General features: G+C 46.1%; 1 protein-coding gene and 1 long non-coding RNA gene across 4 annotated transcripts in view; one reads left to right on the forward strand and one right to left on the reverse strand.

Moving 5' to 3' along the window:
- The window catches only part of LOC308466361, a 110615-nt gene extending 95062 nt beyond the window's left edge, over positions 1-15553 (forward strand). Inside the window, exon 2 of the long non-coding RNA XR_013980798.1 lies at positions 13883-15553. This is a non-coding gene — a long non-coding RNA (uncharacterized lncRNA). The remainder of the gene's footprint in view (positions 1-13882) is intronic.
- Positions 12641-19401, reverse strand: part of GAK (cyclin G associated kinase) — a 74240-nt gene continuing 67479 nt past the window's right edge. For all 3 annotated transcript variants that reach the window (XM_080986682.1, XM_080986681.1, XM_080986680.1), the window contains 4 exons: positions 18972-19211; positions 18357-18505; positions 16460-16636; positions 12641-12801 (listed from right to left, as the gene is read on the reverse strand). In XM_080986682.1, coding sequence (XP_080842808.1) covers positions 12700-12801; positions 16460-16636; positions 18357-18505; positions 18972-19211 — 668 coding nt within the window. In that variant the 3' untranslated portion in view covers positions 12641-12699. The remainder of the gene's footprint in view (positions 12802-16459; positions 16637-18356; positions 18506-18971; positions 19212-19401) is intronic.

Raw genomic sequence — 19401 nt, forward strand, 5'->3', positions numbered from 1 at the left:
GTTTGAGGACCGCCTCCGCACCGTTCTGCACCGTTTCCAGACGGCGGGTCTCAAGGTGAAGCGGGAAAAATGTCTACTAGGAGTGCCTCAGGTGGACTTTCTGGGATTTATGGTGGACGCAGAAGGGGTCCACCCGACTGGGGACAAGGTACGGGCCATTTGTGATGCCCCAGCGCCCAAGAGCAAGACTGAACTTCAGGCCTTCTTGGGACTATTGAACTTTTACCATTCCTTCCTTCCCCACAAGGCGGCGGTAGCGGAGCCCCTACACAGACTCCTGGACAAGCGGGCCCCTTGGGTGTGGGGCCAGCGCCAGGAGGCCGCATTCCAGGCAGTCAAGGACTTGCTTGTCTCAAACTCGGTCTTGGCACACTTCGACGAGAGGCTGCCGGTGGTGCTAGCATGCGACGCCTCACCCTATGGCATTGGAGCTGTCCTGGGGCACCAACTCCCGGATGGAAGAGAGGTACCGGTGGCGTACTTTTCCCAGACACTCAACACAACCGAGCGGAACTACTCGCAAATTGACAAGGAGGGTCTGGCAATCGTAAAGGGAGTAAAAAAATTCCATGATTTCTTGTACGGGCGGCCCTTCACCGTGGTGACTGACCACAAGCCGTTGCTTGGCTTGTTTGCCCCCGAAAAGCAGACCCCCCAAGTGCTGTCTCCTCGCGTCCTCAGGTGGTCAATTTTCCTTGCCAGCTACCAGTATGCACTGATTCACCGACCTGGGAAGGCGATGGGCCATGCGGACGCCCTCAGCAGGCTACCACTACCGGAAACAGGCCCTGACCCAGCACCTGCACAAGAGGTTATGAGCCTGGAGCTGCTTCCCGACCGCCCCATTCAGGCACAAGAAGTTGCACACCATTCCAAGAAAGATAGGGTCATCTCCCGGGTCCTGGACTGGGTGTGGAGGGGATGGCCCAGCAGCAGCCCCGGGCCAGAATTCGCCGGCTACACAACCCGCAAACATGAACTGTCGGCCCACAAGGGGTGCCTGTTATGGGGAAGCAGAGTCGTTGTTCCCCAGCCCCTCTGCAAAAGGGTCCTCACAGCCCTACACGAGACACATCCAGGGGTAGTAAGAATGAAGGCCCTTGCCAGGAGTTATGTGTGGTGGCCGGGGATCGATGGAGAGATAGAGGCCTGGGTCAAACACTGCCAGGCCTGCCAAGAATCCCGCCCAGATCCCCCAAGGGCCCCAGTCCAGTCCTGGGAGTCCGCCCGAGCACCATGGTCACGCCTGCATGTGGATTTCGCTGGCCCCTTTCAGGGGAAAACATTCTTCATAGTGGTGGACTCCTACACCAAATGGCTGGAAGTCGCACTGGTACCGTCCACTTCCACGTCCGCAGCCATCCGGGTACTACGCAGGCTGTTTGCAACCCACGGGCTCCCTGACACTCTCGTCTCAGACAACGGGACTGCATTTACGTCAGGAGAATTCCAAACCTTCACAGCACAGAACGCCATCCGCCACATCCGTTCGGCGCCGTTCCACCCTGCCACCAATGGCCAAGCAGAACGCATGGTGCGGACCACCAAGGACACCCTTCGCCGCATGACGCAAGGGGACTGGGAGTACCGCCTTGCCACATTCCTTCTAGCACAGCACAGCACCCCCAGCTCAACGACTGGCCGGAGCCCCGCTGAACTACTAATGGGTCGGCGCCTTGCAATCAGATTGGACCGCCTTCACCCCGATAGAGCTCAGGATGAGGTAGTGGTGGGGGAAGGCAGGAACCCCCGGACCTTCGAGGCCCAGGACCCAGTGTACGCAAAGAATTTTGGGGCAGGCCCAGCATGGGTACCCGCCACAATCACCAGGGTCACTGGCCCCGTGTCGTACGAGGTGCTAACGGATGGGGGGCAATGCTGGCGCCGCCACTGCGACCAGATACGGCGACGATTCCCGGGAGAAAACCAGGAGGAGGACAGGTCAGAGGAGTCCCAAGGGAACAGCGGGGCAGTGAGGCCCATAGAGCAGGAGGGGCCAGCAGGAGAGGCAGAATCAGTAAATACAGAGAGGACCCGTGAGGCCGAAAGGACACCGGAACCAGAACCACGACTGAGCGAGCCGGTTGCACCAGACCAAACAGCCGCATCACAGCCAGCATCCTTGGAACACGAGCCAGAACCCGGAGCCCGGACCAGGGAACACCCCAGGCCACAACGCACACGTAGGCCGCCGGCATACCTTGAGGACTATGAATGCGACCTCCCGGGCAGGACTGGAACTTAGAGGGGAGGGGTGTTATGTACTGAGTTGAATAGGATCCAAACTGTAGCAGTCTGATTGGTCCTAGAACAATAGGATCCAAAAGGCAGCAGTCTGATTGGTCCTAGAACAATAGGATTCAGAATGCAGCAGTCTGATTGGTCCTAGAACAATGCAGCAGTATGATTGGTTGGCAGGAACCACCCAATCCTGCTCCAGATAGAAGTGAATCCACAACCTGATTGGCTTACAGTAGAATTCCAGAATTAGCCAATCATGTGCAGCCCATTGTGTAAATAATGTATATAAAGCAGATACTGTGAGGGGACATTTATTCATTCCTCCTCACCACTATGAGCTGAATAAAGAGCATGAAATCACTTTGCGACTCTGAGTATATTTCACAGTGTCTACTCGGACAGGCCTTTCCCACCTGAAGTCAGTTTCCCATTTGTGGAAGGCCCTTTCTGATGAGGTGTGTCAGCCTCCCTCATTATAAACAGCCGAGAGGAATTTTACAGCATTTATTTTCTCTGGAGCACCACGCAGTAGATGCGATTAAATGATTCAAACACGTACCCATGTAGAGACGCACAAGAACTACCAACCCACAATGGGGGTTGACTGGAAAAAGGCAGCATTAGAGCTGTCACTCCTGCAGACCGACAGGATGTACATTTTAGGCTTATAGGCCCCTTGAACTACTATCTTAATTTCTCTGTCTGTTTTCTCATGGCCACAGCGTGCAGCCCAAGGTTTGAGCATTGTAGTGTTACAGCAATAAATAACCAGCAATATCCCTCACCGCCTGGTCGCATCACCGTCTTCCCCTATTGTCAGACGGATGCCTCCACACACACACCCAGCCTGCAACATTATATTAAAGCGCTCCAATACTGCAATTTTCTCTCAGAGCTCTATTGTTGTTGCAATGTGCCCAGAGGCCATTAATGTCTGATAGTTACATGCTCTTTGACCTGCTGAGAACTTGGGCGCCCTTGAGAACGCCGAGTAATAGCATTTGCACCGTGCTGAAATAAAAAAAAAAGCACTTGCGTTCATCATCTATCAACCAGAGCACTCACATTACACTTGACACCAGCAGAATGAGTTTCTAAAGCGGGGCTAATTGTGTTTACCGTACACAACATTTTAATGAATGTTAAGATCTGTCGGATGCAACAGGAGAGGCTGGACATGAAGGAATTAACCGTGACACTCCCCCTTCTCTCGAATCAGGTCCCATACCACCAAAGGTGAGAGAGGGAGGCCTAGTGATATTTTTCATGGTTGGTTTTGTCTTATCAGCGGTGGGGAAACTTGTGGCCCAGAGGCACGGACAACCCCTGGAGCTAACTTTATTCATCCATTAATAAATAACCAGAGGTCGCGCCTAGGGTCCCTTGTTCCCTTGGGAAGGAACTGCATCGGCACCCCCTCAAGGAAAAAAAATCGCTTCACCGCAATAGCCACATTGGAAATGACTACGTTTTACACGACCCAAGTACTCAAAATTGTTCAGTGAAAAAAATCACATACCTTTGGCCCACGGTGCAAGGATAGCGAGCTTCTCCCACGTTTGATCTCGCTGTGACAACAGTGGCACATTGCCACACACATACGCATCATATACTCCATCGTTCGGTAGGAATTTGTTGTGCCCCTCTCCCTGGGCCTGTGCCCCTGGAGGAAAACAGTTTTGCCAACCCCCAGGTACGCCTCTGAAAATGGCTGCTGACTGGACCAGACGATTGAATTACACGGTTGGTTGGTCTGATTCAGCAGGATTATATATCCCCTTTCCCCCTGTCCTTAAAAGTCAAGTTTCGCAGTGAAGAATCACAAATGCATTCCCAAGGATTTCTCCCTCCTGACTGTAGTCATTAAAATGAAGAAGCGGAGATTCACCGATAGAAGCAGCAGCCATCAACAAGGGACGAGAGGTCAAGTATTCCATTAAGAGCTGTCAGAAAGGACGCCAACATCACTTAGTGTTATAGACAGTCATAGTGAAATTGACGGGATTCAACTAATGGCCATTAAGATTCAAAATCACAATGGGTATTGGAATCACGTCGAGGCACCGTCAAATGAACTAGGAATGGGAGGCTGGCAGGAGCGGAAGGACTGGGCTTGAATGTTATTATTCTAGATGGAAAAACGGGCAATACTAGATGCCGTACTGATGATGTACACCCAAATGAATGTGATAATGGCATACTTTCCTGTGTGGCTGTGGAGATGGGGAGAGGTGAGGGAAGCATCTTCACTGGCAAAAGCCGGACGCTCATGAGTCGAGGGAAATGAGAAACTACTACAGAGCCCATGCATGCAAACTGAATCCTCATGAGGATGGAGGCCCTTCAAAGCAAGAACCTCCAGCTTTCTTTTCATGTGATGGTGTGTTTAGTGGTAGGAAAATGGAGGGAAAAGAAAGGCGCATTTAAGCTTATAGGAAGTTGTGGTTAGATTGCCAGCAGAAGAGAGCAATGAGTGAAGGACAATGAGGAAGAAGGGACTCAAGCAATGGAGGCCGATCCATTCTAGGGAGAATGAGGCACTATCCCAACAGTCTCAGCCGACCCAACCCTGCCTTCCCTCCTGTTTACAGCCAGCCCAGGGAGTGGAAATACCTGCCAGTTACCCCCAGTCTCAGTGTTGCCCCTTATGGAATGAAGCAGGGAGGACGATGGGAACAAACCTAGAATTTGTTGGCTCTGGCGTCACCTGCTGTTGACCTCCCTGCCTTCTGCCCAACCAGTCGAAATGGGCACTCTGCTGCCAACACACACAATGCAAGCTGGAAGATAAGCTTCCTTTGTCATGTGGGTCACCTCCAGACTTTTAGGAGAGACTCCAAAGCATACTGGAAATTTAGGTTTGCACAGTTCCTGGACTGCACTGAGATCAACAGGATAGCGCTGAAGAAAAGATTTCAGCTGCTACTTTGGTTGGCTTCAACACAATAAATGCGGGGTAGGATGCTATAAGAACACAAGAAGCGCTCTGCTGGATCAAGCCAAGGCTCGTCTGGTCCAACATCCTGTTATCACAGTAGCCAACAAGATGGCTGATTGTGTCCTTTGCCTCAGGCGGCAAAAGGTCTTGGGCCGGCCTTCAGTCAGTTCAACACAGCTGTGTTTCATATACAGTGGTACCTCGGGTTACATACGCTTCGGGTTACAGACTCTGCTAACCCAGAAATAGTGCTTCAGGTTAAGAACTTTGCTTCAGGATGAGAACAGAAATTGTGCTCCAGCGGCGCGGCAGCAGCAGGAGGCCCCATTAGCTATAGTGGTGCTTCAGGTTAAGAACAGTTTCAGGTTAAGTACGGACCTCCGGAACGAATTAAGTACTTAACCCGAGGTACCACTGTATCAGTTTATGTACACAATTTAAAGCAAAACAAAACAGGGCAGTGTGTTCACCCACCATAATCCATACACTACACGTTACCAAACTGTACACACCCAATTAACAATCTCCTCCTTTTTATAAGTATGAATAAGGAAAGCAATATTCTGCTTTTGTTTTGTTTTTTAATGATTGAATCATGATAATTTCAAAGTAAAGTACTTTGATTGAGCACATTATGTGCCAAACATTCGAACAGATTATCTGCAATTGTTTACAAGGTGCAACCTCAGACAATGCTCATTTTATATACACACACATTTATACATTTTTTTCATTTGACTGTTACCAAAATTACTCAGCACATAACAATTCCCATGAAGCGAGAAAAAATAAGATTTAGGTTTCCCTTTGCCCATCCGCTTACCAACCCCAACCCTCCACCCCCCCCAAAAAAACCCCCAAAACAGACAAACTACCTATAAGACAAGGACATGAAATGGTGGCATGTCATGGAGTAAATAAAATCCTCATTCATTGTTCCTCAGTTTCATGAAACAATGTACAGTACATTCACCAAAAGATAAGATTGCCAAAAGTGTCCACAATGCTCCTGTTTTGATTTTTTTTTAAAAAAAAAAGTTTAAATACATGCATCCTTCATAAAAACAGTTGCATTAATAATGTGAAGTTTGATTCTGAAACACAAGAGCCATTTGGAAATAAGAGCCAAAAACGAGAAATCAAGTATGCTGAAATCAGGCACCCCCACACACCCCTCCCCAAACAAGTGTAATAGATCCCTTTTTTATTGCCTTAATATAGTTGATCTTAAAAAGCATTTTACACCCATTGCTTAATATTTTGCACTTACTGCACTGGTCAACGAAGCAATCCTAGGTGGCAGGTAGCCACCACGGATATTCCAAAGAATTCACTTCAAAGCCATAAAAGCAAAGCAAAAATCAACCCAAGAAATAGTGATTTATTCATTTTTTGCTTCGGATTGCTTAGTGGAGTAGCTAAAAAGAAAAAAAAAGGAATTACAGGGTGTCTCTGTCAATCATTCCAGTGCTTGTAGCAGGACCTTCAGCCTGTGGGTGGCCCTAAGTGGAGTTTCCCAGATCTACATGTTTTTATGTTCTACAGCAGTGGTTCCTATTTGGTGGTCCATGGACCCCAAAGAGTCAACGTAACCCACGTAGGTGGTCCGTGGCACCATTCACATAATAAAAACTACCAAAGAGCTATCAACGTTTTCAAAAGTAGGGATTCCCTGGCTTGGCTTTGGGGGGGAAAGGGGTCTGCAGTACTTCGCTAATGGGGAACCAATGCTCAACTGCCTTCTTCAGGCAAGGGGAATAAAGAAGTGCAGGTAGCAGAGGAGGGGCTCTGGATTGGTCAAGCCGTATATAAATACAAGGATGCCTTAAGGACTCTTGGTTGGACAAACCCATTCCAGGTATGACCACCCGAGGCTTGGCCCAACCTTGGTTCACCTGTATGTATTCATGCCAGCTACATATAAGCAAGACTGCCTGCTTGCTAAAGAAAATAAAGCCAAGAGAATTTTTTAAAATCAGGTATGCGGTAGCACTGCATCTAACTCAATCTGTACGTCTGTGGTTACTTGTTCCTATGAAACACCCCCATGTGGTGAAAAGTGGATAATGCCGTGGGGAAAGCAAAACTGGAAGTGTTTTGCAGGACTGGACAACTGATCAATATGTTGGACAGCTTTCTCTCCCCCTTTCCCTTTCTTAATCCAAAAGAACATTAGGAAGAAATGGATTTTAAAAAAGGGGGGGAACAGCTCTGAAATCAGACAAAAAGCTAGAGATATCAGGCATTAACATTATAGTCTGAAATACCATTTTGGGGCTTTGTGGTCTGAGCGATTCCTTTTGATGCCACACTGCCGTTGGGAGAGAAAAGCATAGCAGTCTTCACTGAACACTTGACATGGAGAGCCTGGATAGCTCAGATGGTTAGAGCGAGGCACAGATAACGCCAAGGTTGCAGGTTCAAGCCCTGTATGGGACAGCTGCATAGTCCTGCATTGCAGGGGGTCGGACTAGATCAGGTCCTGTCAGCTAGGGATGGTGGGAATTGTAGTCCCAAACATCTGGAGGGCCGGAGTTTGCCTATGCCTGGACTAGATGCTCCATGGGTTGCCTTCGAACGCTACAATTCTATGTTCCTCCCATGACTTGTAGAGAAAGTGTGGTTTCTCACACCCAATCCGCCCATTTCACAGATTGCCCAGAGCCCCACTGATCTCCACAAGTCCACGGTGAGAAAGCTATTCTTGTACAGCTGGAGCTGACTTGCTAGGCCGCAGTGACTGCGATTCAGCCAGTGGGCAGGGAAACCGTAGCTCAGCGGTAAACCACAGGTTTGGCATGCAGGAGGTCTAACGTTCAATCCAGTTAAGAAAGAGTCAGGGAGAAGGTGATGGAACAGCCCCAGGGGAGGTGCTACCAGACAGAGGAGACAACACTGGACAAGATGGACCAAGAGTCTTGGTGTCATGGCAGTATCTTATGCTAAGCTGTGACCTCCAAACACATACAGTACCCACAGCACGTACATCCCACAGAAATCACAGGAGCGAGTGACAGTCTCGACTGCTGCATCAAGGGTCCTCAGTAGCCATATTAGATATGAACTTTCCTTTAGACAACAGGGAGGAGTTGCGACAACTGGCTCTTAATTCAAAGAGGCATTAACATAGCCTAGAAGTTCAGAACCGCTTCTGGCTCCAGGGAAGACCCTGTAGGCACGCCAAGCATCCGAAAACAGTCTGTTGACCCTGGGGATACTTAAGTGCAGATGCACACCTCCACTTCTAACTCCCTTATATAAAATCCACCTTTCTTCCATCCCTTGTAACACTGGGGTTGTTTAAAATAAACATCCTTTACACCAGTTGGTAACATTTAACTAGATTTGTATTTTACCAAAGCCACAATATAGGCAGCCTTAAAATAAAATAGTCAGAGAAGTATAAAACTGCTTAAAACTTAAACTGAAAATTTCACTCCTTGCCCATTGTTTCAAAGCATATTTTATTTTTATACCGTGTTACAATAATATACCAGAGCCAAATAGCCTTCAAAACTGGAGTGTGCCATCTTTCAAAATTAAAGACTGTACTCCCACTTATTACCCTTCCCTTTCTCCATTCTCCTAATGCCTCTCTTACTACTGAAATTCAGACTGCAGACATCTTAGGGCAAGAACCTGCCTTTCATTTCACATTGCTTTGTAAAAGAACCATTAACACGAACAGAGCAATATTCATCTCATTTAAAGTACTTCTTTCCCAAGTGCTCAATGCAGATTGCACTATATATTTCCACCCACCACCAAAGGTGCAAAACAACTCTTCAAATCTGGTCTAGCAGCCCAACCACTTTATCAAAATAAAGCAATAAACTGGAGCTGCAACATCTCAAACCATGGATTTTCCTTTAAAAGAGAAATGTGTTCTCCCTCACCCAAATGGCATGATCTATGCTCCTTTCACGCAGCCACGAAACTCTGAACTGCTGTGGAACTCTTACAAAACACACCCATTCTATAACATTTACAAAAGCTCTTCGGGTGGGAGAGAATATCAACTGCTTCTACAACATTCCGCAGAGTTCTGAGTTGAGGGCTGAGACTGGAACAGGGGCAGGATGTGGAGAGAAATCTGTAGTCCTCACTGTTGTTGAGATCATCCTAAAAATATCCTGGAAATTCTGTCCTTACTTTAAGATGGTTCACACAGGTGTCACCATAACTGGTTTTTTTTTTTTGAGAGGAACCAAGATGCGAAGGAGTAACATGGAAGTCACTCTTTGAAGAAGGACCAGCCATTGAAACTGGAAGCATCAAGTTCCTAATATTGTGTTGTTAGAAACTTGCCAATATTTTGACATCACACTGTGTACTTCTCTCTCCCACATCATTGGCTGGTGAGGAAACACACAGAAAGACAAGAGGAAATCATTTTGCTCCTGATTACAGAAGGGGAGGAACCTAGCACAGGGCTGCCTTTTCAACAACAAACCTGTGTTTATTGAAATGTCTAGTTCACACATGCACAAACACACCCCTTCTCCCATCATTCTGAGAGAGACAAACAATTAAAAAAATAGACACTGGTCCCATACGACAGGCTTGAAGTCTGTGTCCATAACTGGAGTCGTTATCGAAGGAACCAGCCTCTTGAGTGAATGTAGCCGCTTAGAGACTACTGAGGTGGATTGATCACAAAGCACCAGACGCAAGGAACACATTAAAAAAGCACATCTGTATGCGATGCTGACTGCACACAAGACTTATGCCCACGTCCACAGCAGAGATGACAGGGAGACTGGGGTTTGGACACCAGGCACATCCAAATACGACAGATGAAATGCTGTTCTTCAGTCCAATCACCCAAAGCAGAATTCTCTCGCGAAAGCAGAAACAGAAGGGCATCTATCTAATTGGGGAAAGCGGAATGTGACATGAACTGCGGTGCCCTCTGAATTTGTTCTGCCAAATTGGATAAGTATAAGATATCGGCATGTTTTCTCCTTGTTGCTGCCACCACTGCTAACATAAAGGGCTGGGCCGCCATCGACATACAACTTTTCTGCCCCCTTCTTAATGATCTGTCCGCCACGTGACCAATTCTGCCGCTCGGTTTCTTCAGAAATTGCATGACTCAAGATCCAGGTTTATATCCAAAAAGCTGTGTTAGCAACCCTGTGGACTGAATCTAGGAAGTGTGGTTTCAAACGCCTCCCAAGATAAAATTTTGGTCTGATCAAGGTTAAGAACAGAAACTCTGTTGAGGGGTGCTTAAACAATGAAGGGCCACAAAACTGAAGTTGCATGGAATCTTCTACTGGGCCTACTCTCTCCCTCCACCCCAGCAGCTTACTGTAGCCTCTTCCACAACTCCCATGTTGCTTCAGCTGCACGTAATAGACAGGCCCATAGCTAAGCTCAGAGCCTATTGAGGAACGATGTCACTTGTGCATACAAAGCAGATAATCAGTGTCTCACTACCCCCAAGTGAAGCGCAATCCCATTTATTTTTCACACCTACATCACGTATGACTACCAGTTACAGGCTGAATCGTCTGCTTGATTCACTTAGGCCTACCTAAGTGTGTAGGTGTGAACTATGAGTCAATAAAGAGGAGTTTAGCTTACGCATGCTATTTTGGAGATAGCCAAGAAATGGCTACACACTTGATCAGCCTTTCCATGGCCTTATAAAGCACAAGGAAAAAATACCTGCAGTTTCACACCTGAGGGGGGGGGGGAAGGAAATTCTTTTCAAAAAGTTGTAACTCATACACATTCTCTGCTTCAAGATTTATCTCTTTGGGCTTGGGCATCTTCCCCAGGCTGACAGACACGTTGCGTGACTGAGTTTGATCGCTCAGGTTGCATCCCAAAGTACATTTCTTCCCTGCCTCCTCCAAGTCCACTCTCTACAGAATAGAGCAGCGCTGACTGAGTATACTATAGAATTAGCAAGTAATCTGGCAGGTCTCTGTTTGCTGCAGCGTGGGTGGAAGGCTAGAAGGAGAGGTCTAACTCTGTACCAACTTTGATCAGAAAGCTGCTTGCCGGAAAAAGAACTACTCCATAACAATGCCAGAATTCTCCTCTGTGGCAGAACCAGACTGAATAAACCTTGATGGCTCGCAGACAGATTTAAAAGTGGAATCCACCTGAAAGCTACACGGTATATTGAAAAGATGCCACCACAACCTAGACACCATATTGCTGATTGAATACAGAGCTGGTCTTGATGCTCAGCAGAGAATATTGTGCTCAATTCTTCATTTTATAGGCGAGACCAATCACCGGGCAAATAGCGTATTTTCCTTTACCATAGAACTAGCCGGGATATTCAGGGATATGTCAAGGCTTCAAGACAGTACATAGATCATCATCCTGTTGTTTGATCCACACGCATGAAATTGCAGAATCAACAGGCTTCCAAACACGTGAGGGGAAGTTGTCCCAGGTTGGCAAAAAGTGCACATACACCTTTCCAATGCAGCTACGTGATGCAACACATATTCTGTTCAGCCTATCAAAAGCAAAAAAAGTAAACCACTGGGCTCACATTTCAAGTCTCAGCCCATGCGTCAACCTACCAACTTAACAATTCAATTATGCCAACAAAAGGCACATATACCATCAAGGAGAGTAGAAGACAATTCAAATATATATAATTTCAAACAAACATTTTGGAATAAATATTTAAACAGTCTTGCCTCAAAGGAGATCATAATAAATAAGACAAGACCATGCAATCCTTAAATTAAAGCCAAACTCTGCTTCCATCTTTACATATATCTTTTTTTTGGGGGGGGGGACCACAAACACATCAAAGATTCATTCGTGTCTTTTCTTCCCCACCAATGCGACCGTTTTGGCTAAGCTACTGTTGATGCAGTGTAAGGAACGCAGGTGTTGTCAGAAAAAAAAGTTTTAATTATTTACAGAATGATTACCAGAATGATTACATGAAATACCAAAGAAAAATGTACACCTCGCACAGAAACCAGAAAAGAGATGCTGAGCAAACTCACAGCTGATAAGGTAAACTAAAGCACTTTGAATAAGGCAAACATGTAAATTTAAAAAGGGGAAAACAAAAACAACAAAAAAACCAAGACAAATCATAAAGACTACATAGAGGGGGGAAGAGAAATGCAAATTGAGATTGGGTGTTTCCTCAAACGAAGGGAACACAAAAACACACACACACAAAAGGGATTTGAAATGGATGATGCTTCCCACAGAAAATCTTGCCCACGCTAGCCGCCATCATTAAAATTACATGTGTGTTCAAACCCTCTCTCAGATGGCTTGGAACTTTCCACTCTCAGGGCACCACCTTCCGAGTGTCGATGGACCCAAAGTGCCATCTGTGCGCTGTGTCCTACAAGACACACCCCGTTTGTGAGAGTGTATCGATTCAAAGTGTGCAAGAACCGGGAAGCGTTCCCTGCCCCCCTCCCCTCCTCGATCCAAGGAGGCGACACTAGAACAGCACTCGGAAGATTCGGTTTTTGCTGCAAATACATTTTGAAATCCACCCCCGCTTTCAAAAAGGGAGCATCTTAGAAAAGTGATTTTGATCCTTGGTTTTCAAATTCTGACCACGCATCGCTCAGTTCCATGAAGATCATTTTGGCGTATTGTTCGTAAGGTTGCCCCGTGGCCTGCAAGGAAGCAAAACAGAGCAGGAGTTACAAGAAACGTGGGTGTTTTCACTCCAAACATGAGCTGAGCAAGAATCCTGTGTTGCTGCCAACACAGCAATTCTGCAGCCAGGATGCAAATGTACGAACAGTCCGCCCCTTCCCAGACTTGGGAGTGTCTGGTCAGAAGTCTTGGCATGGAAGATAGCAAAACACCTTGCCTGCCTCTTCTGCATCAATTGCTAGGCTTAGAATCAAAGAGTCATGAAATTGTAGAGTAAGAAGGGACTGCAGGGTCATCTAGTCCAACCCACTGCAACGCAGGAATCTGTTGCCCAACATGGGGCTCGAACCCACAACACCAAGAATGAGCTACAGAGTGAGCTATCCTAACAGGAAGGTTCCACGTAATCCTTCCACCTCCAACTGAACATTCTCAAGAGTCAAGTGACAGTTGCCTGTAACAGCTGCATTAAAGGAAAGCAGACACGCCCCCTCCCGCCCGCACCAGGAAAGGGCTGCCTCTGAAGACAGTTTGGAAACTTCAGCTGGTGCAGAATTCAGCGGCCAGGTTGCTCACTGAAGGAACACGGTTTGAGCATATTACACCAATCCTGGTCCAACTACACTGGTTACCAATTAGTTTCTGAGCCCCATTCAAAGTGCTGGTTTTGACCTATAAAGCCTTAAACAGCTCAGGACCGCAATACCTCAGGGACTGCCGCTTCCCATATGAACCTACCTAGACCCTGAGATCATCTTCTGAGGCCCTCCTTCGTGTGCCTCCCCTTTGAGAGGTCAGGAGGTTGGCAACACCAAAAGGGGCCTTCTCTGCAGTGGCTCCCTGTCTGTGGAATGCTCTCCCCAGGGAAGTTCGCCTGGCGCCTTCATTATACACCTTTAGGCAGCAGGCAAAAACATTCCTTTTAAACCAGGCATTGGGTTGATCTGTTTGACATCCCATGCCCTTTAAAAATGTGGCTCCTTTGCGGGGTGGGGGGGGGGGAGGTTGTTATTGGGTTGTTGTTTTTATTCTGATTATATAAGTTGTGGGTTTTTCTGCGAAACGCCCTGAGACCTCCAGGTATAGGGCAGTATAAAGGTAAAGGGACCCCTAACAATTAGGTCCAGTTGTGACCGACTCTGGGGTTGCGGCGCTCATCTCGCTTTATTGGCCGAGGGAGCCGGCGTACAGCTTCCAGGTCATGTGGCCAGCATGTCTAAGCCCCTTCTAGCGAACCAGAGCAGTGCACAGAAATGCCATTTACCTTCCTGCTGGAGTGGTACCTATTTATCTACTTGCACTTTGAGGTGCTTTCGAACTGCTAGGTGGGCAGGAGCAGGGACCGAGCAACGGGAGCTCACCCCATCGTGGGGATTCGAACTGCCGACCTTCTGATTGGCAAGTCCTAGGCTCTGTGGTTTAACCCACAGCGCCACCCACGTCCCTTATAGGGCAGTATATAAACTCAATAAACAACAACAACATTACAGAGGGAAACAATAACACACCTTATCTAACCAGCTCAAGCTGTTGCTTGCTATGAGGTAGAGATGCTGTGGAGACAATATGCCAGCCTCATGTTTAAGCACTTGCACTGTCGCCATAGGCAACCAGAAATGCCATGCAGTTCCAAGGCAGGCTGGCGGAGGAGGAACAGAGCTCTCCAGGCCTTCTCTTGTGCCCGGCACAACAATAAGCCAGGCTGCCAGGAGGAGGGGAATTCCCTCTAAATCCAGCATAGGGATACAGCTAGCTGCTGCTACAAGCCCCCTTGCAGGCTTATATTTATTTATTTGCAGGCTGGTAATGTTTAGGGCAGCGTTTCTCAAACTTGACTTCCCATGTCAGTTTGCATTTCTTAGTGTAGAAGGTATTGATCTGATGTGTAGAGATCTTTTCTATTCTACTTAATCCAAGAGGGTTCTGGAAGCTTCTCTGCGTGAAAGAAACAAGCAGGAGGTTCATGATGTTTGGGTTAGTCCTTCAGAGAAGCTGAGCACAGCTGGCTTAAACTGGTTCTCTTATCTCTTCTGACAAGGTCATGCTAACTATAAAAAAAAGGCCAGAAAGAAACTGGGTTTCCCTTTCTCTTTCTATCTCTTTTCCTTCTGGTGTGGTGTTCTGTACATAGCATGCTATATAAGGTTTAGTCTTATACGTTATTGTAAGTTTAAGTTAAGTCTGCTGCAACTGGATTTTTTATGGACAGTGCCAATCCTGAATGTATTGGATTTGTGACCAATATGCCCATTTGCCTTCAGTAGCAGTAAAGCTTTGCTGGATGAAATACAATTGCCTCTGGTCTATTTTTTTGGGAACCATGCAACGTGTTTAAGTTTTTACTCTGCTAACGATACATTGGAATCTGCTCTGGTTCAATATTGAGCAGAATTCCGTGACATCCCAGCTGTTGCTGGACTGCAACTCCCAACATCCTCGGGATCACTGGTCCTGCTAGCTAGGGATGATGGGATTTGTAGTCCAACAACAGCTGGGGAACCAAGTTAGGGGCTTATCCACAAAGCTTCTGTAAGCTGCTGAGTGTGCTGCCACAGAGCGGATTCAGGAATTGTGCCCAGCTATAATGGACGCTGTGCAAAGGCCGTCTCACGTGTGTTACAAGCTACACACACAGAGGCCAATTCCTATTTCTGAGTTTATTTATTATTTTAAAATGTTACATACCACTTTTCATAAACTGCAGAGAGGTAAATGAAACCTCTATGCAGCTTACAGAGAACAGGAAACAGATATGGACAGTGCCAAAAAGAAGAAGAAGAAGGTAAAAGCAATTCCTAGAAAGACTGCACTTGCTAGATGCTCATTATTAGATCACAGCTTCCTTAAGGAAGCTTTTGTTGCTGCTATTTATTAAACTTATTAGAACAAAGTCCCTCAAAATGACTTACAACAATAAACAATACATGTTAAAACTGGTATAAATCAAAACAAAGGAAAGTCTAAAAATCATTCATATTTTTAAAAAGGCAGGACCAAAGCATCCCACCCACTGAAGGGAGTCACAGATAATTATACGCCAAAACGCCTGGCAGAAAGGAAATGTTTTTGTCTGGCATCCACAGGAAGTAATTATGGTGCCAGATGAGGTTCCATGAGGGCAGCATTCCACAAGCTGAAAGCAGGTAACCCGGTTACCCTTGTAGGAGTTGGAGGGAAGTACCTAACTTACTCAGGCTCAGAGCCTTCCTTGCTGGTAAGGCCCATCTCCCTGCAGTTCCCCACTCTGGCTAAGAGATGGCAACAGCAGCACATTTAGCATCCCTCTGGCCGCCAATTCTAAGACCCATGGCTGGCTCAAGTCCTGAAATGTTTGTTGTGCTGTATGTTCCATTGTGTATTTCTTTGGACCTCTGCAATGCCTCCTACAGGCTCTGGTTGAGCTGTTCTAGGTAGGAAGTACCTACCTAGTGGATCACAGAATCAGAGAGTTGGAAGGGACCCTGAAGATCATCTCACCCAACCCCCCTGCACTGAAGGAATATGCAGCTGTCCCTTATGGGGATCGAACCTGCGACCTTGGCATTATCAGCGCCACGCTCTAGGCAACTGAGCTACACAACTTGAGCAGGGAGCACCCAGCACCTGGAATTTACCCTTAGGAATATAGCAGTAATCTGGCACTAGCAGTTTGTCAAATCTGCCAGAAGCACGTACCTTATCTGGATGTACAACAAGCACTGCCTTCCTATAGTACTTCTTTACTTGATCTGGGGTAACCAGGTCCGCCATGCCAACCTGCTTCCATTTGGTCTCGCCTTCCCAAAGCACAGTGTGAAGAGTAGACAATAAAGCTCTTATATTCCTCTCTTTTCCATCAATCCAATCTAGAATCTGGAGAGAGAGAGAGAAGTTCAAACACAAGTATTGTGTTATTTTATGCACAGTGACTTGCTGTTATTTTGATTTGATTCTAGTTTAGAAATTATTTATTGTAACTGTTAAGAGTGAATTTCAGTTTAATTTTTACTTGATGATATTTAATTTTATTGTGTACCACGGTATTCTAATGGATTGCTGAATACTACTTTATCTGATATAAATCGTTTAAAGTTACGTTTTTAGTATGAAATAAAAAAATCCTTCCAGTAGCACCTTTAAGACCAACTAAGTTAGTTCTTGGTATGAGCTTTCGTGTGCAAGCACACTTCTTCAGATACCTTGCACACGAAAGCTCATACCAAGAACTAACTTAGTTGGTCTTAAAGGTGCTACTGGAAGGATTTTTTTATTTTGACTATGGCAGACCAACACGGCTACCTATCTGTAACTGTTTTTAGTATGACATTTCTGTATCGCATCAGGTTGTTATAAGGTGTGTGATCTTTGTTGTTTCTTCGGCTTGTAAACTGCCTTGCGTATAGTAAAATAGAAAGGCAGTGTACAAATTAAAAGTGAAATGAAATGAACAAGTAGTATAGAACTTTGGCTCAAACAGGCCATCCCCAACTCCTCTACCTGTTCACTTCCAACAGAAGAGAGGGGTCTATTCATGCAGAGGAATGCAGCCACAGAAATTTCTGTCCCTTCCCCTAAAAGAAAACCCTCAATAAAGCACAAATGAAGAAGCCCTCTCTAGCAGCAGCCCTGGATGTGTATGGGGGTGAAATTATGTGTGTATGTATGTATACAGGTACGCATGCATGCATCTTCTATCAGTCCTGCTACTTCCTAAAGCACAGGAGGTCTTGTACATCCCTGCTCCGTATCATCTTGCTTGTTGCCTCAAACTCAAAACCAAGTTGTGGAAAACTTCTGAAGCCAAGTGATATGCCTCCAAACCACTGCTTCACCAGGTCCAGTACAGATGCTCTCTCTCCCACTGTAAGGTGTCTTTCGCACCTTAAGGTCTTTTAAAGACCTTTTAAAAAACTCTTTTTAACGGGAGATGCCAGGGACCTTTTGAAAGCCAAGCATGTGTGCTCTGCCACAGCCCCACTTAGGGCCAAATCCAAGAGGCTCATTTGATTTGCATCCCAAGCTCAAAAGAGGCCTCAGGTTTTAGCCACTTGGCATTTGATAAACTTTGTGACTCACTTTTATGCGCACCAGACCAAAACGTGACACGCACACTTGGCTTACAGCTGCAAAATCAGGCTAGTCAAATGCACGACTTGGTAAAAGGCACATCATCATCATCATCATCATTATTATTATTATTATTATTATTATTATTGTTACGTGTTAATGTATTTTGTTGCATTAAAGAGTTTACAATTTTCACAAATATTATTAAAAAGTATGCCAGTTCTGATGGCACAAGGTTAGACTGCAGCCTCTCTGGTCTGCTAATTATATAAACAACCCCACCCTTGTTTGGTGCCTTATTTTGTTTTCACAGATCCTCATTTTTTATTTTTATCATGGGCCAGGGGCTTCCGAGAGTGCCTGGCCCCCCACTTTCCCCTCTCAACCAACAGCCATGCATCCTCCAGGATGCATCCGCCCTCCTCCACATTTATGCTTCAACTTCCCCCACTTAGATGGCACACCGCTGCTTTTCCAAACACCAGAAGTTGCAGGATGAGAACTATTCGGTATAAGAACAGCTAACCTTTAGTTTCAGAGGGTCCATATCTTTAGACATTTCTTGCTTTCTCATCTCAGCAATGGTCTTTGGTCCTTTTCTGTCGGTTTTAGCTGCAAACCCTTGATTCGATAAAAGATCCTCAAAATCGTTTTCTGAAACTTTGGGTTTTTGTCCTAGCAAATGAGATAAAAAGGATTAGGCTCCCAGTTCACTGGTAAGTGACACAGAAGTCGTAAATCATATATATGTACAAGAAGCCACATGCATCATGCTTAAATTTCATCCAAACCCTATCACCTGGGAAAGTGTGGGGTCGCACTGTTACTCAGAAGCAAATGTAATCTTCTACAAAGGGGCTTTACAGACCAAAGAAGCGATTAGATCAATAAAATTATCTTTTCTCCAAGGTATATAATGGATTATGATGATTTTGCTGCACACTGATGGTATATTTTTGCTTCTGTTTAATTTGGGTTTGCTATCTAGGCTATTGTATGGTTTCTGTTGTAATGCACTGTTCTTTTTTTCTGATTCATACCACACTTTACGGTTTCAGATTTTGTATGTCACTTGGAGACTCTTGTATGCCAAGCAACTAATATATGCAAAAAATAATCATCATCGGGTAGAGGAACATACCAAAGCCAGGCGCCCTGATGCCTCTCTCTTCTCGTCCTCCAATGACACTGAAATTCACAGTGTAGTTGGCTTTCGGCTGCGCGCTTGGCTTAGCTTGTTCTGGCGCCTTTGGCTGTGCCTGGGGCTGCCATGATGTGCTAGCAGGTTGCGTTTTGCTTGCCTGCCATTGGTTCCCTGCTTTCTGAGAGGGAGTGGACTTTGGAGCAAAACTGCCGGTTGAGAATCCGCCGCTGGAAGCCCCTGGAAAGCAAGGATCAGGGTTTTGCTTTTTAATTTAAAAAGATATTCCATTTGGTTTAAACCTATGAAAACAATCACTCCAGCATCTTCTGTGGAAAGGATGGGGAGCCTGTGGTCCTCACAACGTTGGACTACAACTCCCATCATCCCTCAGCATTGACCGTGGGAACTGAAGCCCAACAATATTTGG

Source organism: Podarcis pityusensis (assembly GCF_964106645.2).
Source record: "Podarcis pityusensis genome assembly, chromosome: 17".
NCBI lineage: Eukaryota > Metazoa > Chordata > Lepidosauria > Squamata > Lacertidae > Podarcis > Podarcis pityusensis.